Source organism: Clarias gariepinus, chromosome 9 (assembly GCF_024256425.1).
Source record: "Clarias gariepinus isolate MV-2021 ecotype Netherlands chromosome 9, CGAR_prim_01v2, whole genome shotgun sequence".
NCBI classification, from domain to species: domain Eukaryota; kingdom Metazoa; phylum Chordata; class Actinopteri; order Siluriformes; family Clariidae; genus Clarias; species Clarias gariepinus.
The window spans coordinates 19999910-20019751 of record NC_071108.1 but is presented as its reverse complement, the minus strand read 5'-3'; the positions used below and the strand labels follow the sequence as shown (position 1 = coordinate 20019751).

The following is a 19842-nucleotide window of genomic DNA, read 5'->3' as shown; positions in this document are numbered from 1 at the left end:
AACAATTAAACTTCCTTTATCATGTTTTACAACCAATAAACCCACCATGGACCATTGAAAAATGTAGCGAGCAAAACTGCATTTATTTTTACTACCTTAATTGGCAGGACTACTTTTATCTCGAGATGGAGTGCATTTGGCATCTTTGCTCAATTGATAACTCGCCCATGGCACTGACTCGACTGAACTGATCGAGGAAGAGGTGAAATGTAAAGCCCAATTCACTAAGAACAGTTACTGGTTCACTTACCACAGGGTGAAACATGTAAATGCTCTCCCTCACTCCCAAAACATGGATATTGTGCATGATTTGCGGGTGTCGGGGAGCTTCTGTTTGGGATGTCTGTATTAGCCATATGAGAAATCATATGAACAAAGACTTTCTCTCATGGTAATCACTTATTACTCCATCCAATAACAGGCACTTGACACAGACTCCTAAACTCGAATTATTTGTGTATGAGTGTACAATGGACAGGATTAGATTAAGGCCTCTTGTTTAGACATGATGTGTGTGCCATGCCTGTACAATTTTAGGTTGTTGTAAATATTTCTTTGATTTTGTGCGTGTTTCATAGTACATGAGGGGACACTGGTGCATGCTGTGTCTGTGATGTCATACTGGATGGCATGTCTGAATGCAGAGGTCCCAGCTGCTTTCAGAGACTGGCTTAAGAAAGCCTTTACATTGAAGTCCTCCACCTCCTCCGTGCGCCATGCCTACCTCCAGGCTATGCTCAGAGCCTTTAAAGGTTAACAATTAGAGTTGGTTTGTGTGTTTTTTAGCGTGTCTAAAACATTTTCGTAAAAATTATAAATTAGTTTTACTGTACATCATACTCAGTGGTGTGAATAGTTGTTTTGATGGTCTTTGAATTTTGCCCTCTCTGTATTCTTCTTCTTTATAGGAGACACCTTGAGCCAAGCCATAGATCTCGTTCCTCTCCTAATCCAGGTGGTAGAGAAAGCGGCTGCTCAGAGCTCCCAGCATGCCCTTCTCAATGAAGCTGTGGCAGCTTCGGTCCTGTTATGTCATCTCTCTATTCTGGACTCAATTCCTGGTGAGGCATTAGGAGTTTGGGAATTTAAACTGCACAAAAGATGATTGTGAAGTGAAATTATATTTTCAACAAAAAAGACATCAACTAAAACTTTGATTTGAGGTTGTGTGTGTTACTTGTTGAATTTGATTATTTCTGACTGTGAGTATTTGTGATTTGATGCTTCTTTAGAATCTAAACTGACCCCCTTTTGGAACCTGATTTTGGATGAGAAAAAACCCCTCTTTGCCACAGAGAAATTTCTTGGGCAGGCCAATGAGGAAGGTTTGTGTCATTGACAGTCCCAGATTAATAGATTGGATCAGCAGTCTGATATGTTTCAATTGATTTATTTGTCTCTTTTTCTCAGCGCTGTGCACTGTCCTGCAGCTGTGTGAGAGACTGTTTCTGGACCAGCCGCAGAGGCTAAACAACAGCAAGGCTCAGTCAGTTCTATTTCATCATATCTAAAATCATGCCTCATGTCTTGATAGAAAGTCATCAGTATTCTTACCATTTCCTTAACTTCGCTGTGTCTGTAGTCAGCTTTCCATGTATGCAAATTTCAGATTAATTCATGAAACCTGTGTAAAATTGCCCCCACATGATCAGAAAAATAACAAAACCATGTTGGATTGTTTGTGCATGAAGAAATGCATAAACTTAAGCATGAGAAGATCACTGTAAACTGATGATTCGATTGTCCATGAATTGGCATAACCTCCTGGTACAAATATATTGACAGATCCATTTACTTTGAAGAACAGTTACTTAAAAATAAGTCTTAAGAAATAAAAAGAGCGCAAATGTTTGTTTTAAATAAATAAGCTCTTTAAACCTGACAGTGTAATTCACAGAGTAGGTGAAACTGTGCCATGTAGGTGAATAATACTATACTGTGTCTCACTGGTATAATCAACGTCCATGCACGTGTGTACTGTTTGCTATAACACTGTAACGTGTGTGCGTGCAAAACATCTTATTTTGTGTGTGAACCTAATATAATGTTTTGTTCTTCTGGCCAAGGCCATGTTATAATGTGATTTATTTTTATTATTATTATAATTTTTTTTTATTTACTTTTCCCACAGCTCTTTAAATCCCTTGCATTATAACAATATTATATTGGTTCGAAAATTCAGTTGAACGTTTGATATGTATCTGCTTGAGTTAGGGGGGAGAGGGGAAAGGAGACAGAGACAGGGAGAGTTCGCACCTTTAACACAATAATTACTGATGTTCTACGGGTATAAAAAGATGGTATTGTCATTAAGTTATTCCAAGTTCATCATTCAAACAACCATGAACACACAACGTCATTTAACAGACGAGCAGCGCCACCTGGCCATGGCGCGCTTTCAGGTCGGTGGCAGGCAGTCAGATGTTGCTCGTCAACTTGGTGTGTCTCAAAGTGTCATCAGCAGACTTGCATCAAGACACAGAACTACTGCCAGAGTTCATGACAGACCCATCGTTGCGGTCTGCCACGAATGACATACCGCAACGATGACCAGTACCTAAGGACCTATGCACTAAGACATTGTTATGCAACTGCCACACAGCTGCAGGCCCGTTCACAAGATGCAAGGGGTTACTAGGGTTTCCAGACAAACAGTTCGCAACCATCTCCATCGCTTTGGCTTAAAAGCCAGACGATGGTTGCAGGTGACTCCACTGACACCAAGAAACTGCCGTGAACGTTTGCAGTGGGCACAAGACCATGTGACCTGGACAATGCAGCAGTGGTCCATCATTCCTGTGCACAGAAATGATTGTCGTCAGCTTTGCTGGAAAAGGCGAGGTGAGCGATACGCTGAAGTCAACATGGTCCCCAGGGTTTGCCTTGGTGGAGGAGGTGCAACAGTCTGGGCAGGCATCACTAGTCAGCGCAAAACAGATTTGGTTATTGTACATGGCTTAGTCACTGCACGTTCTTACCTCAGAGACATCATAGAACCCCTCATCATCCCCCAATTCCGCCAGCACACCCCCAACTTTCTGTTCATGGATGATAATGGTCCACCACATTGTGGCAGAATTGTCACAGCTTGACTTCAGGAAGTTGAAGTGCCTCATATGTTATGGCCATCAATGTCTCCTGACCTGAACTCCATAGAGCACGTCTGGGACGAGTTGAAGCAGAGACTGGATGATCGTACCCCACCCCCATGTGACTGCATGTAGCACTTGGAAGTGGAAGAGTGGAATGCATTGCCTCAGAGCAACATCATGAGGCTAGTGAGGAGCATAAGACGTTGCTGTTAAGCTGTCATTGCAGCAAATGGTGAAACACCCGCTACTGAAATTGTAAATTTTTGTTATTTGGGGCTATCCCTGTTATTTTCAAAATTTTTGAGGTAACAAACACTAACGGAAACATTTATCTGTCTGGATTTATTTTTCCTTTTTTTAAAGTAAAGTGCAGGTTAATTTGTTTTATTGACATCATTTAACATCAACTGTTATAGCTAAACTGCCTGCCACACAGTATGAATACAGATCAATTCCTGATATCTGTTTCACCCAAATAAGGATGGGTTCCCTGTCGAGTCCGGTTTCTTCCTATTACCATCTCAGGGAGTTTTTCCTTGCCTCTGTCGCCCACGGCCCATCAGGAACTATCTGACCATTTTTATTCATACACATTCAAATTCCATACAAACTTAAATAATTCTTTTGATTGTATAAAGCTGCTTTGTGACAATGACATTGTTAAAAGTGCTATACAAATAACATTTAATTTAATTTTATTTTTATTTTATGTTTTGTATTAATTATTTTTATGTATTTATTTTTTGGGGTTGTAGCTGTAGACGTTGTAACCAAATTGTGCTTTAAATGTTTGCATGTAACCACATCATCTTGCAAATCTTCTCTAGGATGTACCATCGGGCTCTAGTGGCTGTGCTTCTATGTCGAGTGTATGATGTACGGAAGCGTGCTCATCAGAGTGTAAAGAAACTTCTTTCCTCACTGGGTAGTTCTAGCCTTGCCCATGGCCTTCTGGGCGAACTGTGTGTTGTCATCAACAAACATAAGGTCAGAACGAACAAAAAATGTTTGCTAATGAGCTTACTACCTTCTATCAATTAACTAAATAAAATTCATTATCTAATTAATTCATTAATTATTCGTAACCTGTCTGTTCTAGATTTTTCCCCCAGAGGTTCTTCAGAATGAGACAGGAGAGTGGACTGAGCTGGGCCGCTTGTATATCCCTCCAAAAATCTTTTTGGAGGCTTTGAGGGTGTTGTGCACAGCCGTAGGCCAGTGGAATGACTTCAGGGAGGCTGAAAAACTGGCCCTAGATATCATACTTGTGGCCCACCACCCTTCCGTTGGTTTGTTAATTTTTTGTATTATTACTTCTTTGTATCACTAAAACAATAGGTTTCATGGCCAGGTGTGGCCTGTACTTAATTATTCAATGACAAATATAAGAGATTACAAAAAAATCCTACATTAATTCTAAGTAAAACTCTAGAGAGGTTCACATGCAGTTGTTCTATATTTTTATCATGTCTGCATTATGATGTACAAAATCCAAACATTCCAAACATATTTTTTTCTCTCTTGTAAGTTATCGTTTCTAATGGAAGGCTTGATACCATTTGTCTTAACCATTGGTTAAGAGCTATACATTTCTTGGCATAAAGCGAGCCGAGGTCTATAAATGCTCTTTCTTTTTTACTATAGTTTTGTTCCTCTGGATATAAACCCAACAGAAAAAGCTTTGGATCCTTTAAGATTATCTTTTGAATTATGAGTCTTATATTTTGCCAAAAAATTTTGATTTTTCTACATTGCCAAATACAATGAGAAAAAGTTCCTCTATCTTCCTTACACTTTCTGCATATTTTTGTTATATTTATTTAATTCCACCGGTGTTCCAATTCCACATTATCAATTTATACTGAATAAGTTTAAGACGCGTATTTATGGACATAGTTTGAGCCTTAATACAAACTTCTTCCCATTTTTCATCTAAAAACCCAAATTGCAAGTCTTTTTGCCATGCATTTAACTTATACTTTGAACTTTCTGGTGAATTAGTTGTCAACAACTAAAAACAATAAGAATAACAATTAACAATAAAAATTCAGATATGATGCCCTTTCTCAAGTTATCCCTTGTCATAATTTTTTCTAATGACAAAAGTGGGGGTTTATCAATATTATTCTCCTGATTTTATTTTATTTTTAGAAGTGGTGCTAAAACAGAATCTTGTGGAATGCCACACGATAAAGTCGATGAAATTGATGTACATTCACCCATACAAACAGAGAAACGTCTATTTAGGAGGTAGGACTTAAACCAATCTAAGGCATTTCCAGAGATGCCTACACATGTTCCAAGCCGGGAAATCAGAATATGGTGGTCAACCGTATCAAACGCTGCTGTAAGATCCAGCAGCAATAGAACAGTCACATTCCCTTGATCGGTTGTCAAAATATCATTAAAACCCCTCAATAACACGGTTTCTGTGCTATGATGCTTCTTAAAACTCGACTGAAATACTTCACCGGTGTGATTTTCATCAATAAATGACTCCAGTTGGGTCATAACACATTTCTCTAAAATCTTTGCCAGAAATGGAAGTTTTGAGATTGGTCTATAATTGCAAAGAACACTCTTATTCAGATTTTCTTTTTTTCAACCAAGGCTGAACTACAGCATTTTTACAATACTCGGGCACAATCCCTGAAAGTAAACTTTTATTTATTATAGAAACCATATATGGGCCGACCGATTCAGACTTGATTTAACAGAGGTGTCGGAATAATATCTTGAGGAGCAGAAGTAGGCTTTAGCTTAAAAACAATATCGTTAAAAGTAACAATAGAAATAGGCTCAAGTTGCGATAGGTTTGCAGTGATTTCTAGTGGATTCAAAGGCACATATGTACACTGCTGTATATTATTCTGACTCTCCGATAAGCGATCGACAAAGAAGTGTAAAAAACTTTTACAAAAATCAATAGATGAAGCAACAGGTGCCTCTAATTTATAATTCAGCACAGAATCAATTGTTGAAAAAAGGACTCTTGGATTTTGGCGATTCTTCTTAATAACATTTGCAAAAAAAAACTCGTCCTAGCAGATTTTACAGCCTGTTGAAATTTAGACAACGAAACTTTCAACATTTTATAAGAGATTTGCATTCTGTTTCCATCTTCTACATCCCCTTTTTAGGGACCTAATTTGTCCGTTTAACCATGGAGTTGGTTTGTGCTTTATATGTACCTGCCTAAGAGGCGCTACCTGATCGAGTGTATCCAAACACACAGAATTAAAAAATTAGCCGACTCCTCCACACTAAGATGGGGTGATAAGAGGTCTATTTTTATATTTTGCAAAGAATCTATAAAAATTTCATAAAAATCCCAATGTGTAGTTGATTTTATTGAGCGAGTCTCTTTTGTAGTACTAACTTTTTTTGGTTTAGGTAGTACATTCATTTTAAAAATATGAATTCTCCCTCTTGTAGATACTGCTAACCTCCATCTGTCAATTGATATATGACTTCTGTAATTAAATGTTTATAGTTAGCATCAGCGATATTTTCCAGTTGTGGCAAAATTTTTATTTCCAAATACTTGAACTAATCCACAACATTAAATTGAATTACCTTTGCAATTGGGTTCCTACTTTCACTTATATTTAGCCGTAATATAGAAGATTTTGTTTTATTTACCCTATATCTCGAAATATCCCCAAATGTTTTAATTAGCTGTAAAACAGCCAAAATAGATTTACTCAAATTTGACAAAAATAGAATATCAGCATATAGAGATATTCTTCTGTCTGTCCTATTATTATTCCGCTGATTTGCTGAGGTGAGCGTATTTCAATTGCTAATGGTTTAACTGCTAGTGTGAATAACAAAGGAGAGAGCGGACATCCTTGTCGACATAATTTGCTAATTTTGATTGGTTTGGAGATAATTCTATTAGTCAAAATTTCTGCCTTTGAGTTGTTATAAATTACTTTAACTCCAAATTTTTCTAAAACTCTAAAAAGATAGGGCCATTCGACCCTATTTACATTTTGGCATTTGGCAGACGCTCTTATCTAGAGTGACTTACAAAAAGTGCTTTAAAGTTTACATCATTGGATACATACTTACACTGGGTTAACTATCAAAGGCCTTTTCGGGTTCTAGTGATAACAGTGCTGTGTCTGCCTGTTCCTTGTTAGCATGAATTATATTTAATACCCTTCATACATTATGAAAACCCTGCCTTCCCATTATAAACCAATTTTGATCTTTATAATGTTTGGCAATAAGCTTTGCAACCTTTTGCTAGTTTACGTATTATCTTAAGATCAGAATTTAATAAACTTGTCTCATATTTTCGCATTTATTAAGAGTTTTGTCTGGTTTTGGCAAAAGAATTATCAAAGCTGAAGTCATAAAGGGTAAAAAGCTACCTATTTAAAATGCCTCCATAAACATTTTCAGTAATGGAGTTAGTAATTTATTTTTTAATTTTTTATACAGATCTATCGGGAGACCATCTGTTTCGGCTCTTTTTCCTGATTTCTGGCTATCAATAGCATTCTCTTTCTTTTTTGTTAATTTCCATTTCCAAGTCATCTTTTTGTTCATCTAAAAGCCTAGGTATAGGCAATTCCTCTAAAAACTTGTTTAAATTTTCTAAATTAATGTAATTTTTTGCATCGTATAATTCTTCATAGTAGCTTCTAAAGGCCTTATTGATTTCTATAGGGTCCACTACATCTTTTCCATTAACTATAATTGTTGTAATTGGTGTTTTGACCTCTAATTGTTTGATTTGCCATGCTAGTAGTTTACCTGCTTTATCTCCTTGTTCAAAGAATGATTGTTTTAGTCTCATAAGACTGGAAGCGGCTCTATCAGCAGACATCTTTTCATATTTAGCCCTCAAAATCATTAACTCACTTTGTTTTTGTGAATCATCTTTCTCAAAAACATTTTCTTGTAGTGATTCAGTTTTTTGTTCCAATTTTATCCTCTCCTCGCACAATTTTTTTATTTTGAGCTAGTCTAACAAATATGTGCTCTAAGAAAGCCCTTAAATGCCTTCAATCTTATTATTGCCAAAGTTTGAGTAGTATTGATTTAAAAAATTGCTCTATTTGTGTTTCTATATACTTTACAAATTCTTCATCTTGTAACCATTTATACTGAAATTGCCATCTAGTTGGATCCTTTGTTAATTTCCTATCCACATATTCTATACAACATGATATTTTGGGTCATCTATATTAGGACCATACAAATTTACCAAATTTTAAATTTTCTGTTATTAAAGAACCTTGAATTATTAAATATCTCCCAAACTTATCTTTAATTACTTGTTTCACTTGAAATGGGACTGTACCATGTATGAAGGTCATGATTCCTCTGGCCTGTGATGTAAACGATGCTGAGAATACACTACCCTGCCATCTCCTCCTTATCTTCAATACCTCCTTTTCTAATAGGTGTGTTTCTTGTAAAAATACTATTTTGGAATCCATATCTCTTAATTTATTTATAACTTGTTTTACTTTTCTAAGTTGTTGTAGACCTCTGCAGTTCCATGAGACAAATTTAAGAGATACTCCTTGAGACATCTTTAACTAATTAGAATAAAATATGAAGAAAAAAAAAAAGATTACCCTGCAATATGTTTGTAATACAAAGAAGGAAAAAAAAAACAGGAAAACATTCCAAACCTGGATGCTTGAACGTACATCCTACAAACTGAACATGAACTCCAAATCTCCCACTTTCCCCCAAAAAACTATGACTCCCATTATTGCTTTCAATGTACAAGTCTGTTCTTTGTAAGTTACCAACAGCCTAGCTGGATCAATCATTTCATGGCGGATCCCCAAATCGCGTAATTTCTGGCGAATTGGGTTGAACTATTTCCTCAATTGGTGTATTCCAGTGGCCAAGTCCGCGTAGAAGCGAATTTGCTAGTTCCTGTACTGAATGTCGTGTTTTGCCCGTGTAGCCGCGATAACTGCTTGCTTGTCCTTGTAGTTGAGGAAGCACGTTATCAATGTTCTTGGTGGTGCCTTGGCATCTCTCGCTGGTCTGATTCTGTGCACTCTAAGATACCGGAAGATACACACCTTCGAGCACCTCTGGGATCCATTTCTCCAAAAAGGAACATGAATCCTGTCCCTCTGCTCCCTCCGGCAGGCCCACCAGTCTTAAGTTATTTAAGCGGAATCTGGTTTCCAAGTCCAAGTTTTTCTTCTAGACTCTTTCGTTGATTCTAATTTGTTCACTTTTGCTTGCAAGTGGGCTACCTCGTCCTCTGTGCTCGCAATCCGCAATTCCGCCTGCGTCACTCGCTCACTGCAGTCACTCATATCTTTTTTCAAACTTTCTATTGCCAACATAATTCCATCAAACCTTGAAGAGAACTCGGTTTTCATGGAGTTTATGGCAGCCAGTATTGCATCTGCCTTTTTGCCCTCAAATGTCTCCTTGTTGTTGGCCTCGTTTTCTGCCTTCTCTTCTGTGCTTTTCTGCGCCTCATCGCAAACGCGAAACCCGGTTCTTCGGGTTCCTTGTAGATTTGCCGCTTACTTTGCTTAATTTACTTGACTTCGACATTGTGCAATTCTTGCCAGACGATACTGCCCAGTTTTTTAGTACAATCCCGAGTGTTTTTAGTAGAAAATTATTTTAGTTGAAGCGGAGCGGCACGAGTCACGTCTTCTCAGTTGGCTGCCATAACCGGAAGTTGATTTCCAAACATATTTCTTATAGAAATTAATAAATAACATTTTATAGCTTAGATTTATAACAGAGAAATATCTAGGTTAACAACAAAAAAGACAGACCTATAAGGGAGATACAGGGCAGTGTTTCTCACACATGGAGTATGCTTGGGAGGGCCCAGAATATGTAACAAGTTTTTGTGCACCTCTTTTGAAAATCTGTACATCTGCCTCCCGGGTTAGATTAAGTACTAGCGGACAGTTCACTCTTGCGCGGACAGAATAAATAGGTATGGGAGTAGTAGTGCCAGAGCAGATGCCAGCTGCAGTAAGTAGTACAGGAAGGTGGTAGCGATGGTTGCACATGCTCTGCAGAGAAACAAATTTTCACTCTGTAAATGGGATGCTCTTGAGGAAGAAGAAAAACCACAAAGATTAACCCTTTAAAACTTGAGCACTGGATTAATTTACAAAAGACAACTGCTTGTCCTGCCAGTGTGTTAACGATGTGTCTTCAGACATCACATTGTGTTTCTTTTGTTTTTTCTGATACAGCATGTCATATAGAACCATAGTTAGCATTAAAAAAATAAAATAAAATAAACACATTTAAAAAATGTACTACGTCATCTGTTGAATAACGCGTATGTATGTGTGTGTGTGTATATATATATATATATATATATATATATATATATATATATATATACATACATACATACATACATATATTCAAAAATATAGCAAAAGAACAAGACATGCTGACATTTTGTCAAAGTTAAAAATTATGTTTTTGATGGAAATGATCAATGTGTTTTGATCATTGTCAAAGTTTGTCTTCATCAAAGAAACCTTCTTTAGCAGGAATTGCAGCCTGGCAGACCATAGGCATCCTAGCTGTCAATTTTTCAAGATAATCTGATAAAGCTTCACCCCATGCATCCTGGAGCATTTACCACAAGATGGGATTGGCTTAATGGAGTCTTCCTCTGTACCATACAGTCAAACTGCTCCCACAACATTATTAAAGTTGTCATTATCTTATTGTAGGAGGGAATTCTGAGATGCAGCTTTTTCTCTGCAATTTAAGTGCACTATTCTGAAGTCTGCTTTTCACTGTTGATGCTGACGGGTACTATTTGTTGCAGCTGCCAGCTGTGAACCTGTAAGATAGATTGATCAATAGATACAGACAGATAAACAGACAACCTTATTAATCCCAAAGGGAAATTGTATCGTTACAGCAGCCAGTTCACATAATATACAACTTTTAAGCAGCAAAAAAGAAGTTACAATTAAGGTGCATTAATTAGGTGATAATTGTGACAAGATAAAGGTGCTTTTAACAAGGTGTGACATCTTTATCTGGAACTATCTGTTTGTGCTGCTCTTCAAAGGAGGAGTAGTTAACAGCAATATGAGAAGTGTTAAGTTTCCTTGCAATTTCTCGCATTGAATGGCCTCCCTTTCTAAGGACAACAATAGACTGACAGGTCTCTAATAAAACTTTTTTTTCTTGGCCATTTTGAACCTGTAAACAAAAACAATTATTGATGTACATATACTAAACTAACCTGAAGAATGCCATGTTCCCTTGTTTGCTCTATTAGTACAACAGTTCTCAGCTGTGCAGCACATTTGCAAAAGGGTTGTCTTATAATCAATTAGCTGCATTAATTTGAATTAACAGCCATACCAGGAGATTGAAGCAGAGGACTGACAATTGCTAATAATAGGCCTTTATGCAAAATGTGTATATGTGTAACAAACCGGAAGAACTATGGGATATTCTCCAGCATACTCAGTAAAACCTAGCTGTTATACTTACAGTAATATGTAAAAGTTTTATGGACATGCAAATGCCTTTGAAAAATTTCTACATAAAAGAAACTTCTATAAAGAACACTAAAGAGTAATAAAATAAACAGTCAATATTTGGTATGAAACTACTTTGCTTGAAAATAATCAGCAATGATGATATGAATGATGATTGTGCACTTTTATAAGTAAAATAGCTGGTAGGTTTCACTGTTCATGCTGAAGAATAGGCCCGAGTTCTTCTGATCGGGTATATATGCTGCCTTCTTTATACGCATGCATATATTCTTCTGTAATGTTAATTATTTATTAAATTAAGTTATGTTTGGAAATATTCATTGGTTTTGTGAACTTTAAGATATGTTGCCTTAGACCTCTGCACAGTACTGTACTTCTGATGGTTTCATTCCTGTTTTCTTCAATTACTGATGCATGAATAATATCTACAGTGTTGTCCTAAGGTCACCTTTTGAATATAACACGTATATATTTTTTATTTCTTATCATAGTTGCTGCCAAATCAAAATTGTGGCCTTTGCTGTTGTCCAGCATGAAGATGGATGCTGCTGTGTTCATTGAACAGAATTTGCACGCAATTCTCCCTTTGCTATTAGAGGGGAATGCTGACAGACAGGTGTGACTCTCAATTTATTGACTTTCTTTTTCTTTCTTTATTTATTCATAAGATTACAAAAAAAATGGTTCCCAGCCCTACCCAAACCCTTCTTCTTTGCCCTGTTTATAGGATGTAAGAAATGCAGTTGGGGAGTTGTCAGTCCTTTCTCCAGGGAAGCTACTCCCTTGTGTAATGGACCATGTGATCCAGAGGCTGTCCAATCCATTACTTACAGAGGTGACGCGTCAGGAATACAGCATCATGAAGACACCAGAGGGAGAGCTGTATGACAAGAGTATCCTCATGAGGTAAGGATGGGAAACATTTGTGTAAAGCATGCATTCCTTTGGTTATACTAAATATTCTTGAATTCTTGTTTAAAAATTAGTGTAATTGACTTCATCTTAAATCCTTATTCATAAATTAAATTAGTTAGACCTTTACCACACAATGTTTTTTATATTTAAATTACATATAGTAATCTCATCTTGCTCTTTAAGCACTCAACAGGAGAGCACTAAAAAAGGCAACATGAAGAGGGAGAACAAGGCATATTCCTTCAAAGAGCAGATAATTGAACTTGAGCTACAAGAGGTAAATTGTTTTTATTTTAATATCACTGTGTTTTATTCATTTTGTTCAGTTTTAACTTTTTACTTTGCCTCTGCTTCAGGAAATCAAAAAAAAGAAAGGAATTAAAGATGAGGTGCAGCTTACTACTAAACAAAGGGAGATGATCCAGAACCAGCTGGAGAAGGAGTCCTCTATTCGTAAAAAAATACTTGGGGTGATGATGATTTCTGTGATACTGTATCTAAAGTTTATTCTACATAAAATTGCTAATCTGAATCTGCAAATCTAAAATTTGCCCGAAAGCTAAATATCATGATAGATGCTGCAACACAAGTTTATTATATTATGTGCCATCATGGTATATGATATTGTTTTACACTGCACAAATCTTTATTCCATGTCACTAGTTAAGCTACTGCCATTTTAAAATCAGTTTTGGGGCACTTGAGACAGTGTTAGGCAAATTGTAGTTAATAAATTATGTGGTTAAACACAGGCGTATAAAAGTTCAAATGCATATCTCAAAAGGCACAAGTTTTAGGTAGAGATGCACCAATTGCAATGTCCTTGGCCATGTCTCACTTGATTTGAATTTTGACCTATTTTGATTATCTTTCTTTTTTAGAATTATCATTGACACAATAGAATTTTTTAAATGTTTTGTTAATGGAACATTTAATTGTGTCTTTATAATAAGACATGGAATATTAAAGTTACTTTATTACCAGTAAGGAAATATTATGCCATATATAATACCAAAATTGGAAAAATGGTTGCATGACTTTCTCTTACCTAAACAAATCACAAAATGAAAAATCGCTCCAGGTTACTGGACATAGCTTTTATACACAAATTAATTCAAAGACAAAAATGAAGGGACTGGTGACAACCAGGGAAGGTAAAAGCTACCACTTCATCTGAAGAACACGACACCAGCCAAATTCCAACTGGTGCTCACACACCATTAGGGGGTGACACAACACACAAGCAAAACGCTTTCTTTTCCTGAGCTTGAGACACCTATGATTGGTTTGAGTGCATACATGCCACCCCTACCCCCTGAAAGTATGACCAATCTACTCCTAGACTTCCAGCTATAGTTTGCTTTATCAGCTGGGGTTCCATTCAGGGCCTGATTGGCTGGTTTTATAATACCAGATTTATAAAATACTTAAACCAGTTGATCTGACATCAATATCCATGCTGCAAGCAAAGTAACATGGTTGATGTGAAAAAGAACAGAAGCTCTTGACCTGCATCTGTACGATTTATTTATTTGCTCCATCCTGATGCCTCATGATTAGATTATCTTATACAATGGTAATAATAAATAATCGGTTATAGATTGGATAACTGCATAAATGTGTAGGTACAGTGGCATTCATGATAAAGTGGATAGTAAGGTTAGGTTATGCTTTCTTTAATCTAGCTTCTAAGTTTAGTTTTCTCTTTTTCAGTTGGACATGGAGTTGCAGGGTACAGTTGGGCTTTTGGAGGCCATTATGGCTCTTCACCCTCCTCAGATTTCCCATCACATTCCTAGAGTCCTTCATGTGCTCCTGCCCTTACTGCATTCACCATTAGCTGCTCCCCATGTACGCCAAACCTTCCTTCATATTGGCACATGTGTCCTGCAAAAGCAGCTGCATTTCTTGGGTAAAAAGTCCCATTTTTGTCCATTATTAGCAGAGCATAGCCTTCTTGTTGGACACCATACTTTTTAGTGCATGTAATGCAGTTCTGCATTCAGACTTCTAAATTAACATTTTTTAAATTTGCATGTTCTTGTTGGTCGTCTTGGTGTTTTTGTTACTGTCCAGCTCTTCTTGTGGGTCATGTGACCTTGCGTCTTTTGAAGCCGGAATGTGTGCTGGATCCAGCATGGTCTCAAGAGGACCTGAACACAGCTATGCATCGTGCTGTCCAACTGCTGCACATGCACACAGTGCCACAGAGAGAGGGAAAGACTGGTGAGACCAAATACTCTAACTAGAAAAGAAGATTCTTTCCATTAAAGTGTTTCAGTCTTGTAATTGTGCATCATTCCGTTACCAGCAACATTTTCATGAACAATATTTATTCACTTCAATTAAAATTTGTTTAGATGTCATATTTTCTCCTACTAAACAGATTACCAAAAGTTTACCCCACTCCTTTTTAGGGCCCAAGCACTTTGACATCAGCCCTATGTCATCATAGTGTGTGAGGGCCATCTTGTTCTTCTAGTTATTTGGGGACGTTTGCAAAACAACCCATTGGATTTGGATGTACTCCTCCTATGGAATTTATACGATCGCCAACAACCTATGATCTAAAGACGTTGAGGATGCAAAATTGCGGATGACTTTTTTTTTTTTTTTCTCTCTTAAATAAGTCAGATGATGCCTTAAACGTATGCCGAAAAGTGGTTAATAACTTTCTGTGAGACATCACATTTGAGTGACATCATGGCATGATGCTTTTTCCCCCAGCATCTGGGGCTTTTTGGATGTCTAAACATAGAATTGTCCCTTTCTAAAATTGTCATAATGGTATTGATATGTCGCCTTTAAATACATGTGCTCACTGTGCCCTTTGTCTTTCTGGTGCGCCGGGTGACGATGGCACAAAGTACTTGTGCCCGCTTATTGTTGCTTGCAACTATATTTTCCGATTTAAAATGAATTCTAACCTGGTCAGACTGTTCAGTTTGAGGCTTTTCCAACATAAATTTTTATTCCGTTTTAATTAATGAAAGATTAGTTTCCATATAAATGTACCTACACATTGACATGGGCTTTTTGGACTAGAAAACACGTTTTGTTAATTGATTTATTTTAGTCATGAAATAATCTACTAAGATTTACCACAGGCTCTACCAGTGGCATGGCCAAAAAAAAAAAAAAAAAAATCTGTCATTCTTAGACATTCAGTATGCAAGTACAAAAAAACCTTTAATAATCCTGCTTTTTTTTTTTTTTTTTCATTGGCTAGGGCATTAAAAAGCCAACTAGATTTCCCCATAATGTAATGTCATGTAAAAACATCTCCATACCCAGTCTGTTGCTCTGTATTTTATGTGCTATGTGGAAAACATGACCAATTTCCCAAAGTGCTAAAATTATTATTATTTTTTTACAGATGCACGCCCTTTGTCTGCACCAGCTTTCTCTTTCTGTTTCCCACTCCTGCAGGCCATCCTCAGCATAAATAGCAACACCTCTGAGGAAGCAGAACACATGCTGACTCAAGCTCTACAGACCATTTGGACACATGCTCAGTTGCGCTCCAGTAATGATGCCGCTGGTGGAGTCATTGATGAGGTAGACAAAATGGCAAGAGAAGGCATATACTTGCTGCTGTAGAATAAAAAAAAAAGAGGCTTTTACAGCTATCATGGAATATATATTTTTCTGTTTTGTCTCAGCTGTTGATGTACGAGGTCAAAATTTATCCGCACTCTGTAGCTGTAGAATTTATTTAAACAAACTTTTAGAAAAGACAAATGCATAATTTTTTAACATAGTTTCCTTGTTTTTTAATACACTTTGACCTGAAGGGAAGGCTTCAGCTCGTTGACAAGCATCTCACTGAAATGAGCACTGGATTATTGAACCTTGTTCCTAATAATGTTCCAATACTGGCCCTCGAGAATCCCAGAAAACTATAAGCATCAATTTTCCAGCTGAATTTTTTTTTTGGGTTGGTGTTTCCGTTTACTTTTAGACTCGTAGTGATGAATCCATGTCTCATCATCAGTAATGATTGTCTTTAAGAAACTCTTACCTTACTTGGAGTATTCCTCCAGATTTTGTTTGCATATATCCAAAACCTTTCGTTTATGTTCTTACATGAGATGTTTCGGTACCAGGTATGCCCTCGGGCCACAAGAAACAAAACACTGCGTGCAACTCTGCTCTTGTGCAAATAAGTGGGGCATTCATTTTTGCCCACACCACAGTTACAAATAAATTGATGTAACACATTCACACATGCACATTGTGACTGAGGAGAAAGTAGCCTTAAACAGACAGCGCTCACAAGACAGTGTGGTGAACAGTTTTAATTAAATAAGAGTGCAGATAATTTTTGACTCGTATAAAAAAAATCTGGATCTAATTATTGAACGTTTGCTGATTTTGTTAGAATGGTCCAGAACTTCTTCCCCGTGTGAACATGCTAATGCTTCTCTGCAAAGTGATTGGAACCTCCACACCACGCTTGCAGGTATAAAGATTTATTGGTAACATATTCATATAGTTTGTTGTAAATCCTCAGTAGTGCACTCCATTGTTGTACTGTGTTGTGTGTTTTATAGGTTCTGGCATCAAGCTGTCTTACAGCTCTCTGTGCTAGTGCAGGAGGACAAAAGGACTGTGCGTTGGCTGAACAAGCTGAGATTGATGTGCTTTTAGAAGCCCTGCTCTCTCCCTGTTTTTCTGTTAGAGATGCCGCTCTCAGGGTGCGTTACTTTTTCGCTTTATTTTGCCTTAATCATTAGTAGTCTGCTCCCTGAACATAAACTCCCTTTTTCCATATACGTGTGTGTATGTATGTACACACACACACACACACACACACACACACACACACACACACACACACACACACACACAAATATGTGTGTGTAATATATATATACACACACACACACACACATATATATATATATATATATATATATATATATATATATATATATATATATATATATATATCAAGCGAATCTTAAGTAAAGAGGAAAGAATAACTTTAAGAAAGCACGGTCAGTTAATCTGAAAAACTTCAGAACCTTGAATGTATACCCAAATGCAGTAGCCGAAAGAATAAGATTCAGCTATTTCTACCTCACAGCAAGCACAGTGAGATGATTTTTACTCATATCCCAGTTAGGAAGTTGGTGTCAGAGCGCACGGTCAGTCAGGATACAGTGGCTTTGGAGCAGACAGGCTTAAGGACCAGCATATAACAGCGATATGCCATCCTGTCTGGTTTGCACTTTTCAAGTCCTGCATCAATCCGATTGGAATGAGTTGGATCAGAGATTAATTGAAAAGCATCCAAAATAGGTGAATCCATTCTAGATGACCATTCCAAGAGTGTGCAACGCTGTTATAAAAGCAAACGGTTAAATCGAAAATCTAAAACACATTGTCGGGTATGAAACACATTTTTGTTGACTATATAATTCCATATTTGTTCTCTCATCTCATCTTCAGTATTATGTACAATATTGAACACAATAATAATAAAGAAAAAACATTGAATAACAACAATGAATATAATACCTGCTAATTTGGTGCTGTTTAGTGATTTAAACTATAAAATAAGACATGGAATTAGGTAATTAAGTAACATTGTTATTTTAAGGCATGAAGGTCGGTTGTTTTGGAATAGTTCTTGCAAGAACAGTATTGTCAAATGCATTTGGAAAACCTGTCAAGTGCCCTGATAAAACTGGCTCTTAAGATCATCCCAGGAAGGAATGACTAATACTTAGGGCAGTTCATTCAGAGTTACCAGACTCAGAAACCAATTAACAGCACCTCATACTAGAGTCTTTATCAATACTTTACAGAGCATCTAGTCCTAGACACATCTCAATATCGTCTTTTCGAAAGAAATTATTGCACCTTTTCAACACCTTCAGCATTGTTTTATGGGGTAGAAAGAAACAAAAATCAAGAAAGACTTATAAAACTTATAAATTGATTTATAAGTTGTCAAAAATTTGACTGGTACTGTGTAATTATGGAAATATAGTACATTTCAAAATGTTTATTAGAGAATTTATTAGTAAATAAGCTAAGCATATCATTTAAGTTTGTATGTTTTATTTAATACTTTAATGTTTATTTAATGTATTGAAAACAACATAGCTTGACTTTGGATGTTTTTTTGTTTTTTTTTTAATTACCTGGTTATTTGGTTGGTTTTAATTAAATTTTTTGTGCGTGTGTGCATGCGCGCAGGGTCTTGTGGAGTTGAACCTGGCTTTGCCCACAGATAGTGCTGAGTCTAATGGGTTGAATGTGCTCAGGAGACTGTGGGTGGCCAGATTTGATGTGGAGGAGGAAGGGAGAGCACTGGCCGACAAGTAAGTCAAGAGTTGCTTCACAATATTATATGCCTTATGTCTACTTAAAAGTAATTTTCTTCACCTGCTATGTTACAAGAAGTGAGTAAACCTCTGATTAGATTCAGCATTTACATGGAAATGACCGAAATAAATACCATTTAAAATCTATTTGCATTATTGCACATGAAACTCGGTACACATTTGAGCTGAACAACTTTCACACAGCATGTCCTGGGCTCCTGGGGCCGTTTGGAAAAACGCACCCATTGGATTTTGATATACTCCTCCTAGGGAATTTATACGATCACCACCAAACCAGGCCGATGTGATCTAAAGACATTGAGGATGCAAAATTGTAAGGAGATTTTGGATATTTTAAAAGGGTCAGCCGTGACGATGCCTTACGTACGTACGTGTGTCTGCAGCCTATTGTACACACGTACATGTCACAAATGTCAACACTCACGCACGCATCTCACATACATACAGACACACTCACACACTAAAAATGTTAACATTTTACACTCGCACAGACGCACGCACACATGCACAAACACATCCATCACACACACACATGGCTCTCCCACACGTAACAAATATTTAGGGCCCAAACTAACATCAGCCCTATATAGTGTGTGACGTGTGCAAGTTGTGCGGTGCACCTGGGCGGCAATGGCTTTTTGTAGGTCTTAACACGCTCAGAAAACGCACAGATTTTGAGATGCACCTGGGGTGGCGATGACGCAGGGTGCTTGGGCGCACTCAGAGTTGCTTGCAGCTATATTTTAAGTTGCATGTTGTCAGTCCATGTTGCTGTCCCAGTTGGCCCATTAACTGATCAGGTATTTTTTTTTCTATAATATGGTGTCAAGTGAGACGAAATTGTCATTTAAAAAATATTTTGTTTATTTTTACATGATTTTTTTTTATAGCTCTTGTTACCTTACTGAGCCATTCTGAACTATATAAATTTATACTGTAAATTTTTCTTTCCCTGAAACTCATGGTTTCTGTGTTTCAATAGTTATGCTT

General features: G+C 37.0%; 1 protein-coding gene across 1 annotated transcript in view; it reads left to right on the top strand.

Moving 5' to 3' along the window:
- Positions 1-19842, top strand: part of gcn1 (GCN1 activator of EIF2AK4) — an 88947-nt gene that overhangs the window by 12746 nt on the left and 56359 nt on the right. Inside the window, exons 14-29 of the mRNA XM_053503670.1 lie at positions 579-752; positions 909-1061; positions 1233-1325; positions 1411-1486; positions 3920-4079; positions 4192-4381; positions 12073-12197; positions 12309-12487; positions 12680-12773; positions 12853-12966; positions 14210-14408; positions 14573-14722; positions 15873-16054; positions 16878-16958; positions 17050-17193; positions 18704-18828. Of these exons, the coding sequence (XP_053359645.1) occupies positions 579-752; positions 909-1061; positions 1233-1325; positions 1411-1486; positions 3920-4079; positions 4192-4381; positions 12073-12197; positions 12309-12487; positions 12680-12773; positions 12853-12966; positions 14210-14408; positions 14573-14722; positions 15873-16054; positions 16878-16958; positions 17050-17193; positions 18704-18828 (2239 nt within the window). The remainder of the gene's footprint in view (positions 1-578; positions 753-908; positions 1062-1232; positions 1326-1410; positions 1487-3919; positions 4080-4191; positions 4382-12072; positions 12198-12308; positions 12488-12679; positions 12774-12852; positions 12967-14209; positions 14409-14572; positions 14723-15872; positions 16055-16877; positions 16959-17049; positions 17194-18703; positions 18829-19842) is intronic.